The sequence below is a fragment of the Paramisgurnus dabryanus genome, chromosome 22, assembly GCF_030506205.2.
Source record: "Paramisgurnus dabryanus chromosome 22, PD_genome_1.1, whole genome shotgun sequence".
NCBI classification, from domain to species: domain Eukaryota; kingdom Metazoa; phylum Chordata; class Actinopteri; order Cypriniformes; family Cobitidae; genus Paramisgurnus; species Paramisgurnus dabryanus.
The window spans coordinates 23,111,864-23,138,265 of record NC_133358.1 but is presented as its reverse complement, the minus strand read 5'-3'; the positions used below and the strand labels follow the sequence as shown (position 1 = coordinate 23,138,265).

Sequence of the window (26,402 nt, the reverse complement as noted above, 5' to 3'; positions counted from 1 at the left end):
GGGATTTGGGAAGTGCGATTGCCAAGAACACGTTATTCCCCTCAAACGCGTCTTCTGCGCAAGTTAAAAATATTCAACTCAAGCAAAAAATGAGCATGATGGAAAGGTAAATCCCGCGAGTAATCTAGAGCGAGGAACGTGACGCTTCGCATTTGGGGTGTGCGCAGCATTAGTATGACACGTCAACCAATAATGGATTATTAATAGGGTGTGTTAGGTTAGGGTTAGATTAGTAATTAATATAACTCTACCTTGCGAGAGGTTTTAGCTATCCTGTATAACAGTGTTAGCTATCCTGCATGCCCTTTTAAAGTCCTTTTTCTGACTAGCCACATACTGAAGGCTTTTTTCCAGAAAGACATTGGGTTTGTGTGGTACTGTTTCATTGTCATGAGGATGTCACAACGTGATATTATTGATTTTCCAGTCACTTCTGTCAATCATGCCCAAAGTGTTTAGCTAGGATGTATGTGGCACAGAGTCTGCCTCATCCTTCAGATCTCACCGGGATCTTACAATCTGACAACAACAGTCATAAAGGATAGAAAGATTACACAGAGTGCACCCGGCTTAGACACTTGTTAGATCCTACGCTGTTTCTCCTTTCTGAATATGAGATGAAGGTAAATCAAGCGGGTGGCTTGTGCTGAATGATCCATTTGGCACCCAGCTGCTTGGCTCATTCCAACTCTCTCTGGTACTGCTGACTGAGCCCAGCTTAAAGCTGTGGACTGGAACAGCAATGCACAGCGGGACCCTTCCCATACGATTCTGTTTGGCTATCTCTTAGCCCCTCCCCCCGAGAATGCCATCTTTCTATCATATTGCCAAGGTTTCCACCACTTAATCCTGGACCTTGGTCTGTATCCACCTCCTGGCTTGGCTTCAGCCAAGCTGAGCTCTCCCACACCAGGTCTCCCAAAGGGTCATGGCTTGCTGACCAAGGTAATGTTGTATGTTGTCGCTGTTTGGGTTAGTAGAGTTTTTAAGCGCCAGTCTCGATTTTCTCAAACACATAGTACAGAAACAAGGACACTAGTAGGAGGGGGAGGATCCTTGTTCCCCTCGTTCATTAATACTGGCCTAATTACGCTCCCCAGCCTCTCGTTTTGCCAAAACAGCCCCTGATAGAACTGTCGTCTCCCCTACAGACGTAGTGGAAGAATAGAGAGAAAAGCGAGAGAGAAAAGTGAGACACGCATACCCAGGTGAATGAATTCGAAGCCAAAAGACATTATGACTGACTTGAGAGTCTTGGTCCCTTAAGTGTTATTAGTTGAAATTCATCCAGGCAGACAATGGCTTTGCTCCGAAACTTGCCAAGCTTGGTGATCATCGTTTAAGGGTGAGGTTCTGGCTCTTTCTCTTGGGTTTGCACTGGGCTTTCCCTCACTCTCAATCATTTATTATTATATGTGGGAGTGACTTATGGGCCTGGTAATGCCAAGGAGGTTCTGTCTGGAATAATAAACCCAAGAAGTTCTTTAATGTTTGGAGACTGCAATGTGTTAGCATTCCTCTTCATCACGGTGGCAGAGACCTTGTAAGTATGCAATTACATCTACCATCTCTAGACTTTGAGCCAATGACTTAAGCTGGATAGGTCATGTGGTTGAACACTCCAGCAACCATACAAAATATCTTAGCAACATGTTGCTAACAGTGGCAACCAGAGGCGCACCTTGTCAACAGGCAAGGCAGGCAACTGCTTGGAGCCCCGAGCCACTAGAGGGCCCCCGAGTTTGTTTCTCGGATGGCCAGCTACACCCGGTAGATGAACATAGATACTCAACATGACTGCATATCAAAATTCCGATTGGATGGAATGTTGATTGACATTGACTTAGCCCAGTCAAAATCCAACCCAGGTGGATAACTTGCCAGTTTCGAAAATGAACGTAGCGAATGGGTGACGTTGTATCATTCAGTCGTGCTGTCGCAGTTGATCCGTACGGATCACGACCCACGGTTTGGCTTGCGATTGCCAGATTAATACGCAAATTTAAATAGGAAAAGTTTATCATTTGCACGTGTTTGAAAGGCTTGCAAATGCTAACACTCAAATGATTTAAAACAATTTAACCGCAAAAAGGCGCTAAAGTGAGCAGCCTCGTACCCACATGTGGTTTAATGTTTCCGGTCCAGCTCCAGTCAGGCACGTGCCCAAGTGTAAATCTTGTGTGCCCCGGTGTAAATCTCAAGTTTAAATTTCAGCAGTTAACTAGTGCAATCCTTTACAAAGACAATCGCGGCAAAAACGGATCTATATGCAATGTAGTTACAAATCAGTCGCAATGACGCGTACACGCACATATTCATGTCCGCGCGCGTCTTTGCGTTCATTCGCGCACAACCGCATTCAAAAGACGCCACGCGAGTGAGTTAGCTTATGAAAACATGACGAGACTAAAGGAAGTTTCTAAATAACAATGCAAATCCTATTTTGACTCGATCATTATTGGCTTCTGTAGATGGACATCAGAAATGTTTTGTGCAAAGCAGGGAAAGGGAAGAAGAAAGAGAGATGATGAGTTCATTAAAGGAGGTAAGACAAACTACATCCTCATCCTGTCATGTCTCAAACATTATCAAACAAATCTCTGGAAAACCTCTTGTCAAGTCTATAAAATTGCATTGTTGCTGAGAAAATCAACAGATGTATGTGTTATACTGTTCTGTATTTTCAGATATGAAATTAATATTTAGTTTACTAATATTTAACTCTAGGACACTAACTTACATAACAGTTAGCAGTAACTTTACTGAGATTATTTAGTATAGCAGTCATAAAATGACTGGTTTCTGAAAACATTCTTGTAAAAATAAGTTATTAATCATTGCTATCATTGTATAATGTAGAAAATATTTCTCTGCTGTCATTATTTCCAAACATGTTATGCCATTTATGCATCTAAACATGTTAATAATGTTAGGTATGATGAAGATTACACTTGTATATATGTATCTTTCGCAATAACTGTTGCACTGTAGAATAGTGGGTTAAGCAAAGGACATTGTATAGAAGTTTTGCACACTTCTTGCACACAGGGAATTTTCTGCTTGGGGCCCCCATAGACCCTAGAATCGCCTCTGGTGGCAACTCGTGACTGTTCATACGAGGGGCGCTAATTGAAAATATGTGTTCGGAGTGTCGTGTGTTGCTTGCGTTTTCAAAATATGTCTTTGTTGCGTCATGTGAACCATGTGCATCACGTGTTTTGTCAAAATAAGTGCCTGCTGCAGATGCGTCAAAACCGTTTATGATAAAAGAGACGCTCACATTCACAATATACATTCAAGACACTACCTTAACAGTAAACTCTGACTACGCATGAGATTATGCGAGTATCTGGCAAACGCGAGCGTCTCTTTTATCATAAACCCTTTAGACGCATCTGCAGCAGGCACTTATTTTGACAAGACACTTGATGCACATAGGATCACTCGACGCACACATATTTTGAAATTATGAACCACACACATGACGGGCTACATACATGTTATGACGAACTTCGCATCGAGCGCCCTCGAAAAAAGCCATTGGTCGCTAAAGAGACAGGCACCTCTCATATCTTCTTGAAAAATTGGAAAAATCTCATTTTCTTGTTCCTGTCCCTTCCTACTCCCTTTTGTGCCCTTCAGTTTGTTCAGACACTTCTTGTAAAGCCCCTGTCTGCGTCCATGCATGCTGACAGATGTCCTTGAATCGCGGTCAGATGCTGCCAGCGTGCGTATCTACCACAAAGTGATATTTGGAAATCGAATGAAGCCAGTGACATTTAAAAGCTGCGTTGAAATATCTGAGGGGGATTTATGTATGCAGGGAAAGCTGCATTCTTAATCCGGTTTAGGGAAGAGACTTTGACTCTGGAATAGTGTTTGGAAGTGCTTTGAATGAACTGAATGAATGATTTTAAGCCCATTGGTGATGTATTGTTAGATTTTCTTAAATTGTAAGGAGTGTGCGTCAGCTTTTGTTCCCAGCAGTCTTAGAGAACATTTAGAGAAGGATGGAAATGACGGACCAATGTTCCCGCAGTCCTGTATATATAGCACACAGCCTCAATACACACGACCCACATTTACTTTGTCAGTCACAGGAAGAAAGAGAAACTGGGTCTAGAGTATACTCTTGGCCAACAGGGATAACATATTCAAAAACATAGCCAAATGCAGATTTGAGAAACACACATACAGCACATTCAGGACAATGGAGTTTAATTTGACATGTGTACAGAAGGCTCAACGGTAAGGATGACTGGATGGCCTCGGGGCCCGGTTGAGGGGACTGTCACTTGTGCCTTGCAAGCATGGACATTTAACTTTCAGTAATGTCACTACAGTAATGTTACCTAACTGACTTAAAAAAGGTTTTATCAACATTGCAGGAAAAACTAAGGGTGACATTGGTTAAAAATGCTATACATTTACACAGCACGCACATTTATATTGTCTATCTCGTGTGTCTGCTGTTAAGAATGATCTAATGGTTAATTCCAGGTGTTACTTTTTTTGCAGGTCACCATTCGCTGCCGTAACAGACTATTCTGTGACCCGGAACAATGTGATCCAGTTGTGCCTGGAACTCACTACTATAGTACAGCAGGTATTGACACAGCTATCACCGATCCACATTGGCTATTGGCATTTCATCATGGCCCTAATACCTACACAACATTTTCAAGAGTCCAATGCAGGTGGGAAAATATGTAATTTATACATTTATATAGCATAGGTCACATATGGCTCTAGTCTAGCTTGGGGGAAGGACAGACAAATGAGATTTACTGTAGCATGGAAATTGAGTTTAAAGGTGCATAGGCACTTTTATGCTATGCTGAATGATTTAACAGTGTTGTAGAAGTTGTACCGATATTTATTGCAGTGCACGCAGTATCATTACAGAAATTAAGGGAAGTTACTAAATTACCCTTATGCACCCTTAATAAAAAAAAAATGCATGCATATTGGCATGCTTTGTGGTGATCCACGGGTTGAGTGACAGCTCCATTGAATACTGTAGGTGCAGAGATGCTCAGGGGTGTTCGGATGGAAAGAGAAGTAAATCAATGCGGTTTCATTTTCCGGTAACACTAGTCCCTTTTGCTCTCTATTTCTAATTCGATGGCTCACAGGTCTTTGTCAGTGTGTTAGAGTCGCAGGTGGAAGGGCAGGTTATTACTATTTTGTGATGAAGAGGAGGAGGTGCAGGTAAAAGCAGAGATCTGCTCCAATCAATACAGCAGATTTTGAGACGAGGAAATGAAAATGGTCAAATAAAAGATGGCAAAATAAGCTTAAAGCTGAGGAAAATAGTTTTGTGCACACTAGAAAAAAAATCGTATCCAGCCAGCAGACATTGTTGGGTTTGGGGTCAGTGAATGACACAGGAAGCAAGAGTGAGGGTTTCCATGGTGATTGCTGATGATGGTTAGGTTTGAGTTCAGTTTCTAGATGCAATACTTTATGGTACATAGGTGGTGAATGCGTCATATAGTCTTGTTTGTCTATCCAATAGCCTCACAGTGAAACCTGAGTGACATACACAAAGAAAATTGCTTATAAAGGCACTGCATGTGGTATTAAATTTAAATATGTCACACGGACTACACAAGCGATGATCTGCGTCAGACAAAATTGCTATTCACTCAAAGTATGTATTGCTTCTACAAAAGATGATAGATGCCACAATATGTTACTACCCATACGGCCAAAAAATGTATTTTTTACAACTATACAAAAAATGACCAAAATATATATTTGGTGAAATTTATTTTGGAATATGTTTACAAAAATATATTTTCACCAATATATTTTTTGGGGCATTTTTTAAAAGTAAACAGTGGCGGCTCGTGATCCGAGGGCTGCTAATTCAAAATAAGCGTTCGGAGTGTCATGTGTTGCTTGCGTTTTCAAAATATGTGCTTGTTGCGTCATGTGAACCATGTGCATCACGTGTTTTGTCAAATTAAGTGCCTGCTGCACACGCGTCAAAACCGTTTATATTAAAAGAGACTCTCACGTTCACAAAATACACGAAAGACACTCTCTTACGCATGAGATTATGCCAGTATCTGTAAAACGCGAGCGTCTCTTTTATCATTAACCCTTTAGACGTGTCTGCAGCAGACACTTATTTTGACAAGACACATATTTTGAAAAAAGGAACCACACACACCTGTCATCACATGACAGGCTACGTACATGTTGTGACAAACTTTGCATCGAGCGCACTCGAAAAAAAAGTCACCGGTCGGCACTGAAAGTAAATACATTTTAAATATATTTAAAAAATATATTTAGCCCTTTATATATTTTAATTCAAGGAAATATATTCACGTCGCATTGGAAGAAAAACTCAAAACTTTTAAAAAGGTTAAAATAAAATATAGTTTCAACTTAAAAAATATTCTTTATAAAATTTACTTATTTGGCATATATTTAAAATAGATTTAAGCATAAAATTGCCATATGGGATGTACTGTAAATGTATTTGCTTGCCCTTGAAATACATTTTGAAATGTATGTTGATATATGAAGCTTAAAAGTAAATATATTTCCAAATTCAAAAATATATTCAATTGAGCATAACATTCTACAAAATATATTTATTATATATTTAAAATATATTTTTGGCCAGAGAAATGTATTTTTTTGCCGTATGGGTATGAATAGCGAAAAATGCAACAATCAAATGTTGTGAGGTTGTGAAGTACTTGTCAGCGTTTGCATATGTGTAGTAGCTTAAAGCCTGGAGTATAGTCTGTTTTAAACGTATGCACTTGGTCAAACGCACACGCTCGGTCGAACGCACACGCTAGGTTGAACACACAGCCTTGCAAAGTTTATACAGATGTTCGACACATGCGCATTGTGAAAAAAAAACAATTCATCTCCTTGGCTTCACACTGTACTACATTCTTCTGTACGCTCATGCAAAATCCGTCACTTTTCTGACGGACCCTCGCTTAAGAAACAAAATGTATGTTACAACTGATGTTAATTGTTAATAGAAATATGTTGTTTACTCTAAAAATGGCTCGGTTGTTTTAAAGCCATTGTTGGGTAAATATTGGACAGAACACACCGCTGAGTTAAAATTGACCCAATGCTGGGTTGTTTTAACCAAACTGCTGGGTTAGTATACCATATGGTTGCATAACAACAACTCAAAATTGGGTCATTTTTAACCCAGGATGTGTTCTGTGAACTTCTGTCCAATATTTACCCATTACGGGTCAAAAATAACCTGGAGTGTGTGATGTGATATGCAATTTTAGAGATACCGCTATTCCCCATTTAAGTACACTTGAATGACTGAAAGAGCAGCGTGGAGGTGTTGCAAACATGGCCGCCAACTGCAGAGTCTCCCTGAAGGGACTTTGATGAGAGTAAGCGCCACAGAATCACCTCAACATACACACTGCAACTCACAGGAGCTCTGGCCGCCGTCGGGGACCTGTGGAGCTCCTTTAAATATCTCCATCAGAGCCTGAATGTTAAATCAGACCCGGGGCTCTCCTCCGTTCAGCCTTCCCATATTAGATTAGTATTTGAAAGAAAAAGAAAGTGTGTGACCCAGCTGTTTAGAAAATGATCTCATCCACTTTGCACAGTAAATGTTTTCCCAACTGCTTGGTGTATGTGAGAGTGTGTGTCGGGGCCTAAACTGTTTCAAATGATGGTAATATCTTACTCTCTCCTCGCAGGACTGCACCGTCTATGAAACTGAAAATAAGATCCTCCATGTGGTAAGTGTTTTTACTCTGATTTACGCTGCGATGTCAGAGTCATAATGACCTGTAATGTTCCTCCTGTGAGCTCTGCCCTCATTACCTGTAAGCCGTGAGGATGTTCGGTGTATTTCATCACAGACTAGAGTATTACTGCATGCTAGAATAAACCAATCTTGAGTCCTGACTGTGTTATGACTACGATGTGATGTGAATTTGTATACGTGCTTGTCTCATTGCATTGCATTGCAGAGCGAGTTAACAGTTCCTTTAATTGATCAATCAATGCATTCCCTAAAAATCAAACCAATGATATTGTAGCGTTCCTTGAGGTTGCTGGATTTTTTCCTATAAATGCATTGATTTATTGACATTCATTTGAATGTTGAATACACTGTAAGTCACTTTGGAAAACGCATCTGCCAAATGCATAAATGTTAATGCAAGAATGTACTGCAGTAGTTTAGGCCCTGAGGTGAAGATCCCCTTGGAGTCACATGAGACCCACAGCTCGTCTCTGTGTGCGATTCTCGCTGTTCTGTTTGTGTGTATGTGGCGGTCCTGTTGTTGCCACAGACTGCTGGGTTGGGCACAGCTGTCATTCTCGCCGAGTCCCACAGCTATAAATACCTTCACATTGCGCCTGCAAGCAGCCGATTTCATTCCCCTGCACCGCCCCACCTCAAATACTGAATGTAGGAGGAGAAACAAACTCGCCAGTGACATCAGATGAAAGAGCCAGAGAGTGTTGAAACCAAAGTGCAAAGTGAATTAAAATGCTGCAGAAGCCTATAAAGTGAATTTGTATGCGGGGCAGAGAAAATCCAGGTTAATCCAGATGCAGCTTTTTCAAAGTAAAATATTCAAAATTTTACCTAATACAAAATCTTATTTACATTTTGACAAGGATAAACTGAAAGAAAGTCAGAGGGAAAGACAATAATTAAACATTAGTGACTTTTAAAATTGATAAATGAATAAAGTAGATACAGTAGAAGGAAACTTTCTATATCATACTTAATGTTGTATTTTATATCCATAATTATGTATGTTTTACTATGTTTTGTTGTTTATTTACTTAAATTAAAATGTTCAAAGAGAAGTATGTCATCAAAGTAAAGGAGACAGAAAAAAACAGATATTTCAAATGTAGGGTTTTAAATGTATCTTCTTTATGCGCATTAAAGGGGACAGAGAATGAAAAACCATTTTTACCTTGTCTTTGTTGAATAATGGTAGTCTACCCGCATTCATGAACATTCAAAAAGTGCTAGACATGCTAAACATCTCAGTCTCATAGAAATTCCTCTTTTAGAAATGTCAGCCAGAAAACGACCCAATCTGAAAAACTGATGCTTATGACATCACAGGCATCTCACTGCCCCTTCATTTTAAAATAATTGGCTACATTTTTTGAGTGGCAGCAAAGTCAGCCAATCAGTAATGAGATTGCAAGTATGCCAGTAGGGGGAGCCAAATAGGTGCAAAACCAATTGTTTAAAATCCCCCACCCTAATAGAGCTATCTGAGAGATGTTTTTAGGAAGCTTCTAAGGCATTATAGACCCAAACAAAAAAAATTGTCTACATTTCACATCACAGAACAAGGATAAATACCCCGTTCAATCATTCTATGTCACCTTTAAAATAATATAAAAATAATATTGAAAATAATGTAAATATATAAATCAAAATAATACTTTTTAGTTATAGCGTATGTGATTATTGCCTACATGTTGTTTTTGCATCTAGACGATTTTGTTAGTATAAAAGTTTTTTTTTATCTTTATTTGTTTAAAAACATGGACCCATTGCTTATTGAATGAGACCCAGTACTAAGACCGACGGAAAATTAAGGACTTTGCTGCCGTCCCATGGCTGCAAGAGGCGCAATGACATTAACGCAGTGTCCTTAAATAGGCCTCTGCTATTAAAAGTTACCAGGGTGACTGCGTAATATCATTGCGCTTGCTGCAGCCATGTTACGGCAGCAAAGTCTTTGATTATTACGCCAGAATGAGAGTATAGTTCCTAGCCATATCGGCCTAGAAAATCGCAACTTTTATTTTGCGTGGTCTTAGTACACGATGTAACTACAGAAGAGTCAAGTTTTAAATGGGAAAAATATCAAAACTCTTCGGTTACTTTTTAGCATGATGCTAAAGGTCTAATCAGATTCAATGGATTATGCTAAGCTATGCTAAAAGTGGTACCGCCAGACCCGGAGATCAGCTGAATGGATTCCAAAACGGTAAAAATCAAATGTTTAACTCTAGGAGAACTGGAAAATGAGCATATTTTTTAAAAAAAGTGGAGTGTCCCTTTAAACAGTCAGATCAATTTCAATACAAAACCCTCTACAAACCAAATCGTTATGATTCCTGACCAACATGATGTGTTAAATTAACACATGGCTTTAATCTGAAGCATGCTACAATTTTTCACAAGTAAAAGCATGCCACTTTTCTACCCGTTTATTTAAACAGTGGTCCACCAAAGCATTTTGCAAGTCTTTTTATCCAGCGCTGTTAACACCATGCTTTACTAATCAAACTAGCGGAATGTATAGATATGTAAATGACATGCTTTGTGTCTTTCTGTCCTCAGTGTAAGACTTTATCTGGAGTGTGTGATCACATCATCTCACTCTCATCAGACCCGCTGGTATCCCAGTCAGCGCATCTGGAGGTGGTTCAGCTGGCTAACATCAAACCCACCGAGGGTCTGGTAAGATCTTACAAACGCAATCATTTCACAATGATACTGTACAAGATAGGTTAAACTGTGTGTATGCATATACTGTAGATGTGAGTCTGTGTCTGTTTGAACAGGAAAACTAAGCATGAATGATTCAGCTGAAATGGAGATTTCTTGTCTGTGTGTGAATACATGCATGAATGCATGTGTTGATCTAATCAGTAGTGTCTTGTGTTACTATTTCAGACAAGACTAGACAAGAATGAGTAGACATGGTTCTTTTTTCATTTGATATGTTTTGATGGAAAGGAAAAGGAGATATTAAAGGAATAGTTGAACCCTATTGTTGATCCAAACCTGACTTTTTCTTCTTTGGAACAGTTATCATTTCACTTTCATTATATGAAAAACAGCAAAGTGTAAACATTCTTCATGCGTAATATTAAAGAAACTACATTTATAAATGGCATTAGGGTCAGATACCCAATGAAATATTTTTAATTTCGGTGAACATGTTTTTAATTTGGAGGCTATTTATCAGGCTACTAAGTTATTCTTGTGTGTCTGTTTTTTTAAGGGAATGTATATCAAATCCACATATGATGGACTTCATGTTATAACAGGAACCACAGAGGGGGTAAGAACAAGCCATTGTTTTTGTGTAGGCATAATACTTCATAATGTCCACATGTTACAGATGTATTAATACTCAGCAAAGGATTGCCCTCAAAAAAGAGAGAGAGACTATTAGACAAAAACAGATACAAATGTTGTATGTCATGGTAAAAATCTAGTAGTACAAAAAAAGGCACATTAACCCAGGATACCTGTTTTGTATATAATATAATACCATTACTTGGTATTTATAAAACCTGCTGTTTCATCCTTTATTATTCTCTTCCATTTCCCATCTCTGTCTGCCCCTTTCCTTCTCAGTCTCCAGCCGACCGCTGTAAAAAGATCCATGCAGGGGATGAGGTCATCCAGGTGAACCATCAGACCGTAGTAAGTGTCATCCTCTCAGTCCATTTTACTCATCTCGCACTTATCCATCCATTCATCCATCCATTTTCCCCCATGTTTAAGATTCACTTGACATTTGGTGGCAGGTGTCCCCCTCCTCTCTTTGTGTGTGTGTAGAATTTAGTGGGACTGAATTTGAGGTATTTGTATTCAAGGGTATATGCTCAGAGGCAGCACCTGAATTGGTTTTTAGCACGGATGCTGACCTTTTAATTGGATTGTGCATCGGTCAGATGTGACCGATCCAAATCCAATACTTTTTGTTAGTCATGAACGTTACTGTCAAGCTCACCATAAAAGTATCAACAAAGTATCAGTAAAGTAGTTCATATATTCCAGGTCTTCCAAAGTCACGTGAACTTTATGTAAGGAGCAGATTTGTTTTTTTTTGCTGTCTTTTGCAATGATTTAATGAATTAACATACTAATAGAAATAGGGCTGCATAACGATTAATCGCGGGTCCGCTCGCCGCCATCATGCCAGTCAAGATGTATCGATTTCCGAATGCAACGTGGGAGGGAGAAAAGTAAAGATGGATAGCTCCTAAAGCATAGTTCCATATATATGCACAGATAATTCACTGTTTTGCCGTAAGTGAAAAACAATATTGGCCTTCTAGTTGAGAAAGAAGCCTCATATGAAATTCAGTCGATTCTTTATGTCTGGCAAAGATGGCGAGTGAGACCCAAAACAGCCAAAGTCAGTTGTTCAAAACCTTTCTTTTTAGTAAACTCTGTGTACGCAAACAATGTTCTCAATGCTTGCGTTTATGTGTAGAGATCCAGGTGGTACTTCGAGCAAAGTTTTATGTTGTCTCGCACCTTCTTAGTGTTGTAAAAATAGTGGTAGTTCAGTAGCAGCGGACAGCGGCTTGAAGGTTGCATCAGGAATGACGTACTGTAAAAGGTCACATGATCATCAATAGGATCAGTTTTTGAGGCCCTGAACATCCAGACCCAGCTTATCTTTTAGTTTTATGTGTATGTGTGTGTGTGTGTGTGTGTGTGTACTGTCTAACTTTACCTTAGATATACCTGATAAAGAAGGATATTTTATTACTTTAAAACATTGATCTTATCATGGACTGAATTGTAGTAATGATTAGTGTGTTCATAAAGTTATATAATAAAATTGGTAGTTCTGGCATCAAAATCTGTTCGGATTAGCAACAATAAATATTAGGAAAATAGTGATAAATAATTGTATTATAATTATATATATTATATTTGTATAACTGATATACAAGCACTTGTACCTCTTATGCTGCATGCATAAGGACCTACTGTAAAGCAGTTTAAAGTACTAAGTGGGATAATTTTTTATTGTAATATAAATTAATTATTAATTGAGCATCAGTAGTTTTAGCAAATTGACACTGCCTCTGTTTAATAAATACAGTAGATTACTTTAGGCTACGATGGTGTATACACTCTAAAATGTCTGGGTTGATATGAATATATTGGACAAAACAAACCGCTGGGTAAAAACAGCAGGATTATTATAATTTTGTGATTTTATCACAGTTAAATGCTTTGCATCATTTATGGTGATCTTAACCATGGGAAACAGCAAGATTTTAATATCTTATTGCTTTATTAAACAATGTCATTAATAATTTAGTTTAATAAATAATCTGGAATGTAAACATCATTTAAATGAATTGAGTTTGTATATTGTATGTCAAATTATTTCAGAAGTGTATTTAAATATTAAGTATACTGTGGGCTGAAGAAACATTATTTATGCATTGCCGCGCCGGTAAAACCTGCCATGTTTACATTGAAGGCTCACTTATGGACATTTACAGGGAATCTCAAGTGCTCATCAGAGTTATTTTAGTTTTATTTCTTTTGTAGTAACTTTGCTTTGAGCTTTTCTCATTTAATTAGTTTTTAATATTTTTTCACTCCAAAATTGCTATTTAAGTTTCACTTAGTTTTAGTTTTTGTTTTTTTGTAAATCATTTTGTGTCTCAACTTTTTAAAACTTTTCAACACTCAACTTTTTTGTGCCTCAACTTTTCTGCACAATTTCTAAAAATCATTTACTGCAAGTTTTTCGACTTATTTTTATGATGAATTTTTATTTAATTTCAAATAACTGACATGTTTTTAATCATTTAAGTTTTAGTTAACGATAATAACCCTCATGCTTATGTAAATTTAAATGTGAAATCAATTTCCATTGTAATTTTCCTTCATTAGGTAATCCTTATTCTACACGGTTAGCATATTGAACGGACTGCATGTGGTGGTGCTTGTGTTACGAATGACACTGTCATTGACTATAAAGAGACAAATGTTAGTATATTTTCTCATCGGGTGAAACATGTTGTCTCTGAGTGGCGTTTTTGTTAAGTCTGTGTATGTTAAACCTATGTCTGTTGCTGTAGGTGGGCTGGCAGTTGAAAAACTTGGTAAGCTCTCTTCGCGGGGACCCTGCCGGTGTGACACTGACCCTGAAAAAACGCCCTCAGAGCACGCTCACCTCCGCCCCAGCCCTACTAAAGAACATGAGATGGAAGCCCCTGGCCCTACAGGTACGATTCGAAACAACTTGTCCACAAAAACTTTCATCGCTTTGGACTGTTCTCTGGCACTTTACCCCATCAGCTTCTCACTGGGAATAAACTTGCATTTTAACTCCATTTCCCTTGAGGCACCTGTCTGCTTATATGTAATGTTTTATTTATCCTGAAAGTAGGATTTTGTAACTTTCTGCTAGGACAAAACATACCAAAAAGATGCACACAGTTAGTAATAAACATTAAGATAACACAAATCAAACATTCTTTACGGGGCAATTTCCCAGACAGGGCTTTAATCTAGTCCCAGATTAAAATGGATGTTTTAACTAAAAACAGCTTGCACTTACATATCTTCAAATATCTCAGTGGCATTGTTTTGTCCCAACATAGATACACACAAGTAATGTTTTTCGTAAGGTATTTTTGTAAAAACTACTTTAATGTCCTAATATAAATAAGGCCTAGTGCTTATAGGGGAAACCACCCCTATTTGTTAAAACCTGTTTAAAAACATTTGCACACTGTGTTTTTAAAAACATTAACTTTTTACCCGCCAGCGTTTAAAAAAAAGTTGCCAGCCAGCGCCAGCATTTTTCATGATTTTCACAAAAGTTTAATGCCTTCCAGAAAATGTTCTTCTTTAAATATATAAACAAACAATATATCAGATGAAAGAACAGACCCTCTGCTTTCTAACAAAAAAAAAAAAACTGTTTCATCCTACATTCATTAGTTCTCTTGTAATCACCCCTCAAACATGGGTAGGTTTCTTCAAAAACACCCAATTTTGAGCAAAAGGCTGAGATATTTCCATTTTTGCAAAGGACTTTAGATATAGATCAGATGCAGAGCGATCTTTAAAACATACACAGAGTTCTTTCTCTTTCACGTAAGGCGCTACCTCCGGGTTGTATAAATTGCGGAAGTGCACCACCTGGTGGATAATAGCGGTATTGCGGAAAGACAGAAAATCTTGTCATTGGCGGGGAAGCGTTTTCTCTTAATTGACGAGATATCTCGTCAATGGCGGTGAAAGAGTTAAACACCTGCAGAGCAAATGTGAGCATTGCATAGCCCCTGTTTATTCTCTGAAATTTTAATTCTGGAGACATAAAAGAATCGCATTGCTGCCATTGCATTTCTTTATAAATAATTTTCCAAGCATCGTATAATGGAAATCCTTTATGGCTGGAAATAACCCTAACTTTAAATACTTTACAAAATAGCTGCTGTGTTTAGGAGTTGCCTTTGTAGCATTTATGGTACTTTTTAAAGTCATTTGCACTAACATCACAAACTGATAGTGAATGTGTTATGAGAATGTGAATCGTGTGGGGAGGTGAATGCATTTGTATCTGTCTGTGCTTGTGACAACAGATTAGTTGTTTTAATCGGGTTTTTTTGTGTTCGATTCAAGTTCGGTTCTAGACTTGTGACTCTAGACTAAACTTTTATCTGTTTTCCCCAGACACTCCCAAAACAAATTTCTCTGTGTATCTTGGCGATTGTCTTCTTGCGTACTGACGGTGTGTTATTTTAAGGTTTTGGGGGTCAACTCTATCTTTTAGGGAGTCTTTGAAATCAATGTCTTAATATATTTTTCATCAGAATGGTGTTAGGATTTGGGTTTAGGAACTAAATATGTTTTTATTCTCTAAAGAGATTTTTTTAAAAGCCTAATTGAAAAATAAGTATTTGGCTGTTGCGTTTTAGATTGCTTTGCCGCAGGAATTGCGTTTTTAAAACAGTGTGTCTAGTTAAAAAGTAATTTAGCTTTTGAAAGCGTGTCTTGAGACTGCTGCGTTCATTTTCAAGCCAAGAATGTGTATTATGTAAACGTCCAATAAGAAACGCGTCCAATCGGGATCAGGCCAACCCGAATCCAGCCTAATTATAAAGGGGCTCCCTTTAGGCTGAATATTCAGCGAGTCGCTCAGCCTACCTACAGAGTAGTCAATTTTTAAAAATATGTAGTCTTGCACATGGGTTGTAAGGGACGTGAATGGTTCATTGAAAGGTAGGTCACTTGTTTGAATCCTGTTATAAAGATACTGTCTTTAAAACAAATACATTTTTATATTAGAGTCCAACCTGATCTCATGAATTTCCGTGGTATAGTCACGAATGGTAAGAAAAATGGTTAGAAAATAGGACAAAACAGTTAAGGAAACGATCCGTGATAATGACATGGAAAAGAAAGTCTGTGGTAAGGCCACGGAAAAATGCGGAGATCCGTGACAATGACACGGATGAATGAGCAAAATATTCCACGGAACTTTGTGAGTCATGTTGCAGAGTCGACTGACACTAAGAAAAGTCGAATTTAAGAAATCGAAGTTGAAAATTTCAAAAGTCAAATATAGTAGACCCGAACAAGGAATCCACTCCATCACTATTAAATATTTGCATTAGCCTCTTTGTATATGATATGTCACATTTACACACCATGTTACAACCCCTGTTCTACTTCATTGTCTTTTTGGCTTTGAGGTCATTTTTTTCTACATTTACAGATACATGTATGCATTTGGCTTTATCCAAAGAAACGTAGGGTGCATTTATATATTCTTTTATCAGTAGTGTTTCCTAGGATTGAGCCCATGACCCTTGCATTACTAACACAATGAGCCACAAGAATAGGAAATGGTACAAATGTTTCATCATTTTGAGGAATCCTGACCCAGAGATACTAGTTCACAGTTTACTGCAGACAGCATTGCAGAGCGACACATTAATCTCTATCTCTGTCCTTGTGACTGTCTGGGGATGTCAGTGTCTGGGTGGTGTCCTGTAAAAAGTGCTCCGTTATTACAGTTAGCTGTGAATTCCGATGTTTTTAACAGTGTTGTAAGCTTTGTAGAAGATCTGAACTTTGATTTTTCATTAAAACTTCTTGTCTGCCCAGCAGCCGGTTGTTCCCAGGAGTCCCACCAGCAGCTCAGCCACGCCCACAAGTACAATCAGCACACCCTCAAAGCGGGATAGCTCCGCCCTCCAAGACCTCTATATCCCGCCTCCTCCCCCTGAACCGTATACACCCAGGTAAGCACGCCCAGTACATATTTGTTTGCATTCGAGCGTCTTTAGTTCAGGGTTCCCACGGGTCCTTTAAATCCTTGAAACTTTGAGAATCTGGGAAAAAAATTCAAGGCCCTGGGAAGTTTTTGAAAAGAAACATACATAGATACAGGTCATTGAAAGTGCTTGAATCTATTTTGTGCAAGTTTTGTGGGGAAAAACTACATATTATTTCCGGTGTAGTGTAGGATAATATCATAAAATTCTAGACTTTTTAAGCACACGTGCTAAACTGTTCGCTTTACATGCTAATCTTCTGAATGTTGATTTATACCAAAATGCTTTTTTGCATAGTTGTGTTTGACACATGAAAACGTCTCTGGTTACGTATGTAACTGTTATTCCCTGAGAAGGGAACGAGACACTGCGTCTCCCTTTCCATACTTCCTGCGATTTCAGATAGCGATATACTTCCTGGCTCCCGCGTCACCCTGTCTTTGTCGTTAAGCCTCACCATTGGTTGAATTTGATATACACATTCAGACGCACTTACCCCTGGAGGCGTCCCCAAAGTGTCACCACAGTGACGCAGCGCGAGTTCCCTCGAAAGGGAACTGTAACAATGTATCTTAAAAGGAAACACGATGTAACCTTGCTCTCACTTGAAATGTGTTCCCACATTTAGTCCTTGAATTTGAGGGTATTGGACCTGGAAAGTCCTTGAAAGGTCCTTGAATTTGAAGTTAACTAAGCTGTAGGAACCCTGTTAGTTTTTTAAAGTTTCATTGCAATTTATAGTTTTATAGCACATACACTACTATTTCAAAGTTTAGGTTCACTTTGTTCTTTCCACATTTTAGTGCACTAATCAGAGCTGCAGGTTTTTAAGTTTATTACATAAACTTTTGATGCACGCTATGAATTCCTCCGCACCTTGCAGGGTAAAAATTGGGCTAGTAAGTATTTTGGCACATGTTTAAATTAGTGGCATTATGTTATATGTGTTTAGAGATGAGAAAGTTGGTCTCTCTGGTGAAGGCGGGCAGCTTGTTGCAAAAGGCTCAGAATCTCCAAACTCATTCCTGGATCAAGAGTACAGACGTCGATTTCCCCTGATGGAAGAGGATGCTGTCCTTTACTGCTACGAGTACGACCCAAACCACGGACCAACAACGTCCCGTCGAGATAGCACACCCACTTACGGTACGCATAGACACACTAATCGGCACAAGAAGTTTTGTTTATGAGCTCATCGCAGCAGGAGTTTAGAAGCACTTATCAGGGCTACAAACACATTATCTCTCTCTCTCGCTTGATATTGGAAATTTGTGCCTTTGTGCACACCATAAAGTTATTTTTTATAACATTTGCCATAGGGACTAAATATTGACCCAGAGACTTCTGAATAATTTGAATCGCCATGAGGCACACCATGCTGCTTCGAATATGTTCTGTACGGCACACGATGAACTAAATGTTTTATCTGTAAGAGAACATCCTGTACCCCGTTCCAGTAAGGTTAGGGGAACCATTCACCCCAAAAAATTAAAACACTGTTGACTCACCCTCACAATTTCCTTTATTCGATTCATTACATCAATTGGTTGCAATGTACACATAAGTGGTATGAAGTATCGTTGTTTACTTCATAGATTTATGAGGCTGTATGTGACTGTGTTTTTGGTTTATAAAGAGAGTCTATCTATAACTAGTTGCCTGGGTAGGGGAGTTGGCTTCAGATTTTCTGTAATTAAACTCTTGGGAGTTGGGCTGCACTTTGTTGTATTGAGTTTATGTGTGTGCGTGTGTAGCAGTACTGTATATCCAGAGCAAGAGAATTCAGCTACAGTATAGTATGTGGTAAATAATAAGCTGGTGTGTGGTGGGCGTTCTGGCGCAATATGGCTGCCGTCGCATCATCCAAGTGGATGCTGCACATTGGTGGTGGTTGAGGAGATTCCCCCGTTCATATGTAAAGCGCTTTGAGTACTGAGAAAAGCGCTATATAAATGTAAGGAATTATTATTATTATTATAGTGAGTTAATGCCATCATGGGATTCTGCAGTGGCACAGATCTGTTGACACGCTCCATGTCCGCTGCTTCGCACGGAAAAGAAAGGACACTTTAACTGTGACAGTGTTGTCCTTCTCAAACACTCACACAGATCCACCTCAGCTTCTGTAGAGAAAATAGATTGTGCACTGTCATTTTCAGTGTTTGGAATAACGCCGTTTAAAAGAACGGCGTTACGTAACGACGTTCATTTTTCAGTAACGGGCTAATCTAATTAATTACTTTTCCCGCCGTTACAACGCCGTTAACGTTACCGGACGTTAAATGCGGTGCGTTACTATGCACTGACTTAACCTGTGTGATCCAAACGCAACCCTGGCTCACACAGCTAGTGAGGAGGTAGGTTAATAACGAGATAAGCGATTATGATTGGCTAAGGCAGAGTAATGTGTTTCATGGTAGCCAATCAGAGCCAGTGTTGTTATACACATGCCAGCGCACGCGCCTGCGGCGACACACACACAGGGCGAATTCCAATCGAAAGTGATGATCACTATGCCCTATTCCCTTCGAAGATCAAATCTCTTGATGTATAAACTCTAGATAAAGTTGCGCAATGTTGTCTGATAGTGTGGCTAATTAAAATACACTTGGTGATAAAATACAGCGTCTTTTTCTGTTTATTTGGATTTTACATCCCCTTCGCGAAGTGCCCTTCAAGGGCGCACAAACGGCATTTGGAATTTACCCACACACACCGTACAGCTAAACAGAGATTCGCGGCAGCAGAAGAGATGGCGAGTCAGGAGGAGCAATCCGATGAAAAGTTGGCATTTTCAAGGTGGAGATATAAGCACTACTTCAAATTCATTGTGGTCAAAGCAAGAACGTGCATGTAATGTGTACATTATGTCCGGGAGCGAAGACTTTGTCGACATCCGTTGTAAGCAACTCTAATTTAATGAATCATATTGTTAAACTGTTTACTTTTTTAATGAAGAAAACGAAATACAGCAGCCTATGTCTTCCAGACTATTTATCTCAGTTTGATTTATTTAATTTGCTACAGTTATTGCAAACACACTTTATATTATTTAACTGTTTACTTTTGAAGAAAATACCTGAAGTACAGAATGTCTACCAGACCAGTTGTCTGACATTGGGAGTTTGATTTATTTAATTAAGAATACGACTACAGAGCAAACACACTTTTTGTTGTTTAAAAGTTAACTTTTTGTGAACAAAACACTTGGAAATACAGGTTGTTTACTTGACCAGTTGTCTCAGGTTGAGAGAGTTTTATTTAATTTAGTTTGCTGAAGTTAAATGCACTTTATATGGTGTAACTGTTTACTTTTCTTACAAAGATAATACTTGAAGTGTAGGATAAAACTCTTGCTGTCTGTTGACGTGCAATAAATATGGAAAGTTATGTATGAACACCTGTCTGTTCTACTCATTTCAACTGACATGTGAAAACTGCTAAAAAAATACAAATTCTTTGACATATAGCAACTTTTTTTTAACTGTAACGCAAATAGTTACTTTCCCTGGTAACGAGTTACTTTTATTATAGAGTAATTCAGTTACTAACTCAGTTACTTTTTGGAACAAGTAGTGAGTAACTATAACTAATTACTTTTTTTAAGTAACGTTCCCAACACTGGTCATTTTACTTGTGTCTCTCTATACACACGTACTGTATGTACAGATTGATGTTTGTGTTTTAGGTCGATTGAGGCCCATCTCGATGCCTGTAGAGTACAACTGGGTTCCTGACTATGAGGACCCAGCGAGACTGAAGAGAGAAGGTCGGAGAGGTGAGTTTGTGTTGGAGCTTCTTTTCCTTTTCACTCTGTAAAATATTAGAGAAATGCGACCCTGTATGTGAAATCCAAGCTTAAGTGTCATGATGTAATTATATGATTTGGAACATCAAAGTAGTCATACATAGCCATGGCTTTTCATGACCTTACTCAATCAATTTTAAAGATATCAAGGTACATTTTCATGCAAAAAATCCCTTGTGCACATTTGCAGAAAACCTGTGCTTTTAGCGCACCTCGCCGTGTGAAATAGTCTCCCAAAAACACGCTGGTCTTGTTTCTTTCTTTATAGGCCTTTCTCTTCTTGTCATACAATTCGTAGACATTTTTTCTCTTGCAACCCTCAGACATTTTGAAAAAACACGCAAACTTCAATGAATGGCTGAAACCGTAGCCCACCACACATACAGTATACACCTGAAAGTGCACATGTGCAGAAAGCAAACCTAGGGACGAGCACATACGTCAACATATCACCAGAATGATTGACAACTGGGATGACCAATAGTCTTGATGATCCACCCGGAAAAAGAAAATCTTCCGCTATACCTTTAAGTTTGTGTCTTAAATTTCCCTTATATTTACATATCACATTCTCGTCACAGTAATAAAATTCTGTTATGCCTTTCGAAAATTTTTGTTTTCTTTGCATCGACAAGAGATGCTGTACTCAGTGTTGCCAAGTCATCTGCTTTTTTTCGAGTTCAGATTTGGGCTACTGTTTGAACTGTTTCCACAAGTAGATTTTTTGTCTGTGAGTTAAAGATAAAATGATTTTATTCATTAGTGGTTGATATTTGGGTTGTGAATAGTCACTGGGATGCTTTTGGGCTAGTTTTGAATGTCCATTGGAATGGTTTTAATATGCGAATCTGGCAACCCTGGTTGTGCTCTTGCGCAGACGTTCTGTTCGGATTATTTATAATGTACAAATGAACATTTTAATCAGATTGCAATATTTAAGGTGCATGTAAAATGTACTGTTGTAACCTGGGATCGGATAAAATTCAGTTGGATTTACCAAATTTTGTGCTACTGGATCAACAAATTGTCAAATGATGACCATCAATAACAAGCAAAGGCCAGCTTAGGCAAATTGTAGGGTTACATCATTCCATCTTGAGGGCAAATTTACGAATAAACTTTGTAACCTTCACAATCAGTATAGTATTCTATGTGTATATTTGACCAAACATTTAACAAGATGCGTCACTGAAAATCGCAACGTCAGAATGGCCGCTAGTCCCGCCTCCCAATAAAAAGCCAATTGCCAACCGTTAAAGAATGGGATCCTCTGAGAAAAGGAGGGTGCGCATGCCCAAAATCGACAGATCTTGTTGATCTTGTTCCTTGAGGTGTTGCAAATACGGCGCGGCAGTGACGGGACTTGCTTAAAAAAACTTTGATTTGACCTGCAAACTAATATTTTATAAATAACATGAAAAGGCATCTAAATGTGACATATTTTAAAAGGGAAATATTTAGTCGCCAATGATGTAGGATAGGATTTTTTAACCACAGTAATTTGATTGAACAGTGTACTGTGATATTATGGGTTAAATTATTTTCCTCTACCCACACAACCTTGGTTACAGCATCAGAGAAGAAAAGCTGTTTAAGAGGTGATTGTATTATACAAGATTATATAAATATTTCAACCTTTTGCGCTATGAATCATTCACAATTAAACCAGAGACATATATTTACACAAGTAATTGGGGTTAATTTTGATTTGATCCTCACCTGCAAGATCTTTGATACATCTCAGTCTTCACACTCAAATGAAGAGTGAACTTTTTTTGTCTGGATTTCTATTCAATTTTTTTTCTTTGTTATAATATTCTCTTGGCTCGTATTTAGCAGTTATGTTCAAATGGATCCAATTCTCTTCACTGCACAACAGTTCTGGTCCGTGTTGTGCATTGCTGATTACTTCCTCTGGCTGCGCTGCATGCAGTGCCAGGATAACAGTGGTGTCCCTGAGCTCTAACACACAACCAGTGTGCAACAGGACAGAGATTATGTGAAAGGCTTTTGTACAGTCTAGAACCTCTATCAGAAATTGCAATAACATACAAATAAACCTTTTTTTTTTTACTTTAACTACAGTATAGTAAGTTGTTGAAGATGTTTACAGGACCATGTCATACCACTTCATCATCATCACCAAAAATCTTAAGCCACCATGCCACTATTAGATTTGTTGTTTTTGCAATGATACAGAGACCGTATGAGAAGTTTAAATGCATCTGTCATGTTTACTGGTAAATAAGCATTTTTTATCAGGCTTTTATGTTTAGGTTCAGTAATTTCACTTTAATGACAATGCTATCCAAACCTCTCCATTCTCAGTGAGGCACTGAATGCTCTTGATCACCTAGCTGTGTCTTCTGGCTCTCATTTTATCTTGTATAGCAGCGCTGTCTATCTGCATTTAGTATCGTGATGGCTCTCTTATTCGCTAGCTTCCCCAGACTCTTTTATAAGAACTTGGGGAGAAATTGCAGGTGGTATTCTGCCAGATGGTGTTTAGATGAAAAGAAAGATGGTTAAAGAAGAAAGAGGCTCTCGGAGGAGATCGCAAGAGGAGAGACAGAGAGATGTTGGATCAAATCGATTTTGGAGGGAACAACAGGAGGAATAATGATGTATTAAGGTCACCTGCACAAATAATGAGCTTGTCATTATTGGTACTCGATGTGATTTGTCATTCATTGTGATTTATCGTTTTAAGCTATCAAATGTTTTACCATAAGCATTCCCTAATTTGGAAAAAAAATTGGGAACATTAAAGGTGCTTTATAATAACTCCATCTTCTACTTGTCAATGTTAACGTGTTTCTTGCAGCAGTTGTTGTAAAAATTGTATGAAATCATAAATGTATTATTATAACTCTTTTGCTAGACGTATAAAACTGTAAACCTTTCACTGCTTCAACTTTTTTCTATCAAAAAGAGGGAATCCAAGGGGTAAAGAGGGATCTTCGGAAAACTGTTGCCATGGAGACTCTGACAGGAGCTCTCCTGAATGTTTTACGTCTTATTGGCTGCTGCCGAGCAACGCTGGACTTGAGTGTAAAAGCAGGGAAACCCAACAATGGTTGTGGTGGTTCCTAAATCAAAGGACGAGCTCAAATCAGGGCTACTGGGAGCCGGTTCATTCGGCTCACTAATATGGCTGTGACCAATTGGCTTGCTATGCCTATTAGGCAGAATAAGTCTATAGAGTTTGATTGGTTTGGGAAGAGGACACAGGCTTAAATAGCGCTAATGGTAGACCTATTAAGAGAGGATGGATCAGCGTGATTGGCCAAATGAGGTTTTGGGTATTACAAGAGGGGAGGTTCTGTTTGGTTGATTGATGGAATACTGATGCCAGATTATTTAATGATTTCACACAGCAGAGTCCATAGATGCTCGGGTGGAAAATTTCAATACAGTTTGCATGAATATAAATTAGATTTTCTGCCCATGCCACAACTAATGGGGATTATTTGACCTACTGTGGCTGGTGGTTTATTTGAGAGGAGTGAGAAAGCTAAAGACCATGTGTTGTTAATTATTAATTACCACGTAATGGTTGAATTGTATAAATATAATTTGTGATGTATGTTTTAACTTTAAGTGTTAACTGGATTCAATGCTGTATGATTTGCCTCACGTCTGATAAAATCCAGCTTGATTAATTTGGTCAAATTGTTGGGGTATGGCCCTAACAGTGACCAATAAACTGACAACCCATATCCTTTGATCTGATCCAACACGTTTTCCCTTTGGATTTGAATCCAGCATAGGGAGAATAATGAATTGTCCCAGTTGCAAATCATTTAATTTCTCTTTCATTCCTCTTTCTTACTTACTCCATAGGAACCCTTTACTAAATGGCTATATAGTAATAACCATCTAATTAAATAATGGTTAAAATCTTTATTGTCCCTCCCAGAAAACTCTTTGCTGCGATATGTAAGTGAGGAAAAGGCTGCTGATCTGGCAGTAAGGAGCATGAAGAGAGACACTGGAAAGCGCACCAAGAAAAAGAGCGAAAAGAGCAATAGCCCGGCCCACTACGCTCTCCTTCCCACCCTTCAGATGGAAGTACTCCGCCAGGAATCCATGAACACGCCTAATCCAGACTCCACCTCTCTTTACCATGTGAGTAGCCATTATACCATCAACATTTTCACAGCTCATGTAGCGTATGTGCTGATATATGGGAATACCATTCAAAATTTTGGGGTTGTTTACTTATTTTTATTCATATTTTTCATAAACTAATTATAATTTTACATTGTTTTATTTATAAAATATTAGTTAAATCAGCAAAACTATAGAGTAATAAATATATGTTTAAATAAATTTTTGTAATGTTATATAGATATATATATCATATTTTATCACCATAGAATATGGTAAGATATTTATAATTTTTTACTTCATGTAGCTCTGCGCAGACTGATTGCTGTATGACATCATAGTCTCGCGAGAGAGATCCAAAAGTGGTAATATAAAATTGCTCTTGTGAGATGTCAAACAAAGGGCTCAAAATTGCGACTTTTTTGGTCGCATATATGCGACCGAAATTTAATCTTTGTGACCTTAAAATATATTTGGGAGCATTTTTGCGACTGCCCATTTTGTTGTGGTGCGACTTTTAGATTGTGATGATGCTGCGTGCTGCTGTCCCAGGTTCAGTGTTCTCTCCAACGTTACATAACCAATCAAATTTCACCAAGTTCTTGCGTTTAATGAAGACCGCAGATTGGCTAAATTGAGCGTCAGTCATTCCTTGTTGCCGTGCTACATTGGTACGTGAAGCATTTGGGTATTAATTTAGGAATCTATGCAGCAAAAAAAAATAAAAAATAAGATAGAAGACCAAATTTTAAATGCTGGCCATAGGATGTGTAAAGCCCAGTGGTGGTGTTTAATTTTTAATAAAATACATCTATTAACTTGTAGTTGTGGTGCTTTTTAAGTTTTTTTTTATCTTAAATTTTTGCTGGTGCTCCTAACTCTTTAAAGTTGGGAGCACCAGTGCTACCAAATAAAAAAGTTAATTTTGAGCCCTGAAACACGATCGATCTGCGCAGCACAACCCAGTATTACGAATTAACGTACCTATAGTCACATACATTTGTGAGTCTTTTCCGTGACACTGACACGCTTTTTTCCGTGAACATGTTACACATTTCTGTTTACGTGTCACTGTCACGTATTGGTTACTCAACAGTTTTGACCTATTTTCTTACCATTGTCGCTTCGGTGCAGGATTAGATATACATAAAATGACATCCTTACCCAAACCCAACTCTAACCCTAATGCTAGGCGACAATGGTTTAAAAATCATAAAATATAAAAAAATCATGAAACAAAGTATAAACCAATACTTTAAGTGACTTTCTAACGCAAACACCAAATCTAACCCTAAACCGAAGCATCAATGGTTTGAAAATGGGACAAAACAGTTGAGTAACAAATACGTGAAAAGGAAAAAATTCGGAAAAGCGTGTCAGTGTCATGGAAAAGACTCACAAATTTACGTGACTATAGGTACATAAATTC

At 38.3% G+C, this 26,402-nt stretch overlaps 1 protein-coding gene across 7 annotated transcripts in view; it reads left to right on the top strand.

Annotated features, from left to right (window-relative positions):
- The window catches only part of cnksr2a (connector enhancer of kinase suppressor of Ras 2a), a 105,861-nt gene that overhangs the window by 45,469 nt on the left and 33,990 nt on the right, over positions 1-26,402 (top strand). For 2 of the 7 annotated variants that reach the window (XM_065258380.2, XM_065258378.2), the window contains exons 4-13: positions 4,501-4,606; positions 7,710-7,751; positions 10,340-10,459; positions 11,007-11,066; positions 11,366-11,434; positions 13,846-13,992; positions 16,886-17,022; positions 18,008-18,201; positions 20,744-20,833; positions 24,783-24,991. In XM_065258380.2, the coding sequence (XP_065114452.1) occupies positions 4,501-4,606; positions 7,710-7,751; positions 10,340-10,459; positions 11,007-11,066; positions 11,366-11,434; positions 13,846-13,992; positions 16,886-17,022; positions 18,008-18,201; positions 20,744-20,833; positions 24,783-24,991 (1,174 nt within the window). The remainder of the gene's footprint in view (positions 1-4,500; positions 4,607-7,709; positions 7,752-10,339; positions 10,460-11,006; positions 11,067-11,365; positions 11,435-13,845; positions 13,993-16,885; positions 17,023-18,007; positions 18,202-20,743; positions 20,834-24,782; positions 24,992-26,402) is intronic. The other 5 variants (XM_065258384.2, XM_065258383.2, XM_065258381.2 and 2 more) reach the window with 3 other exon arrangements.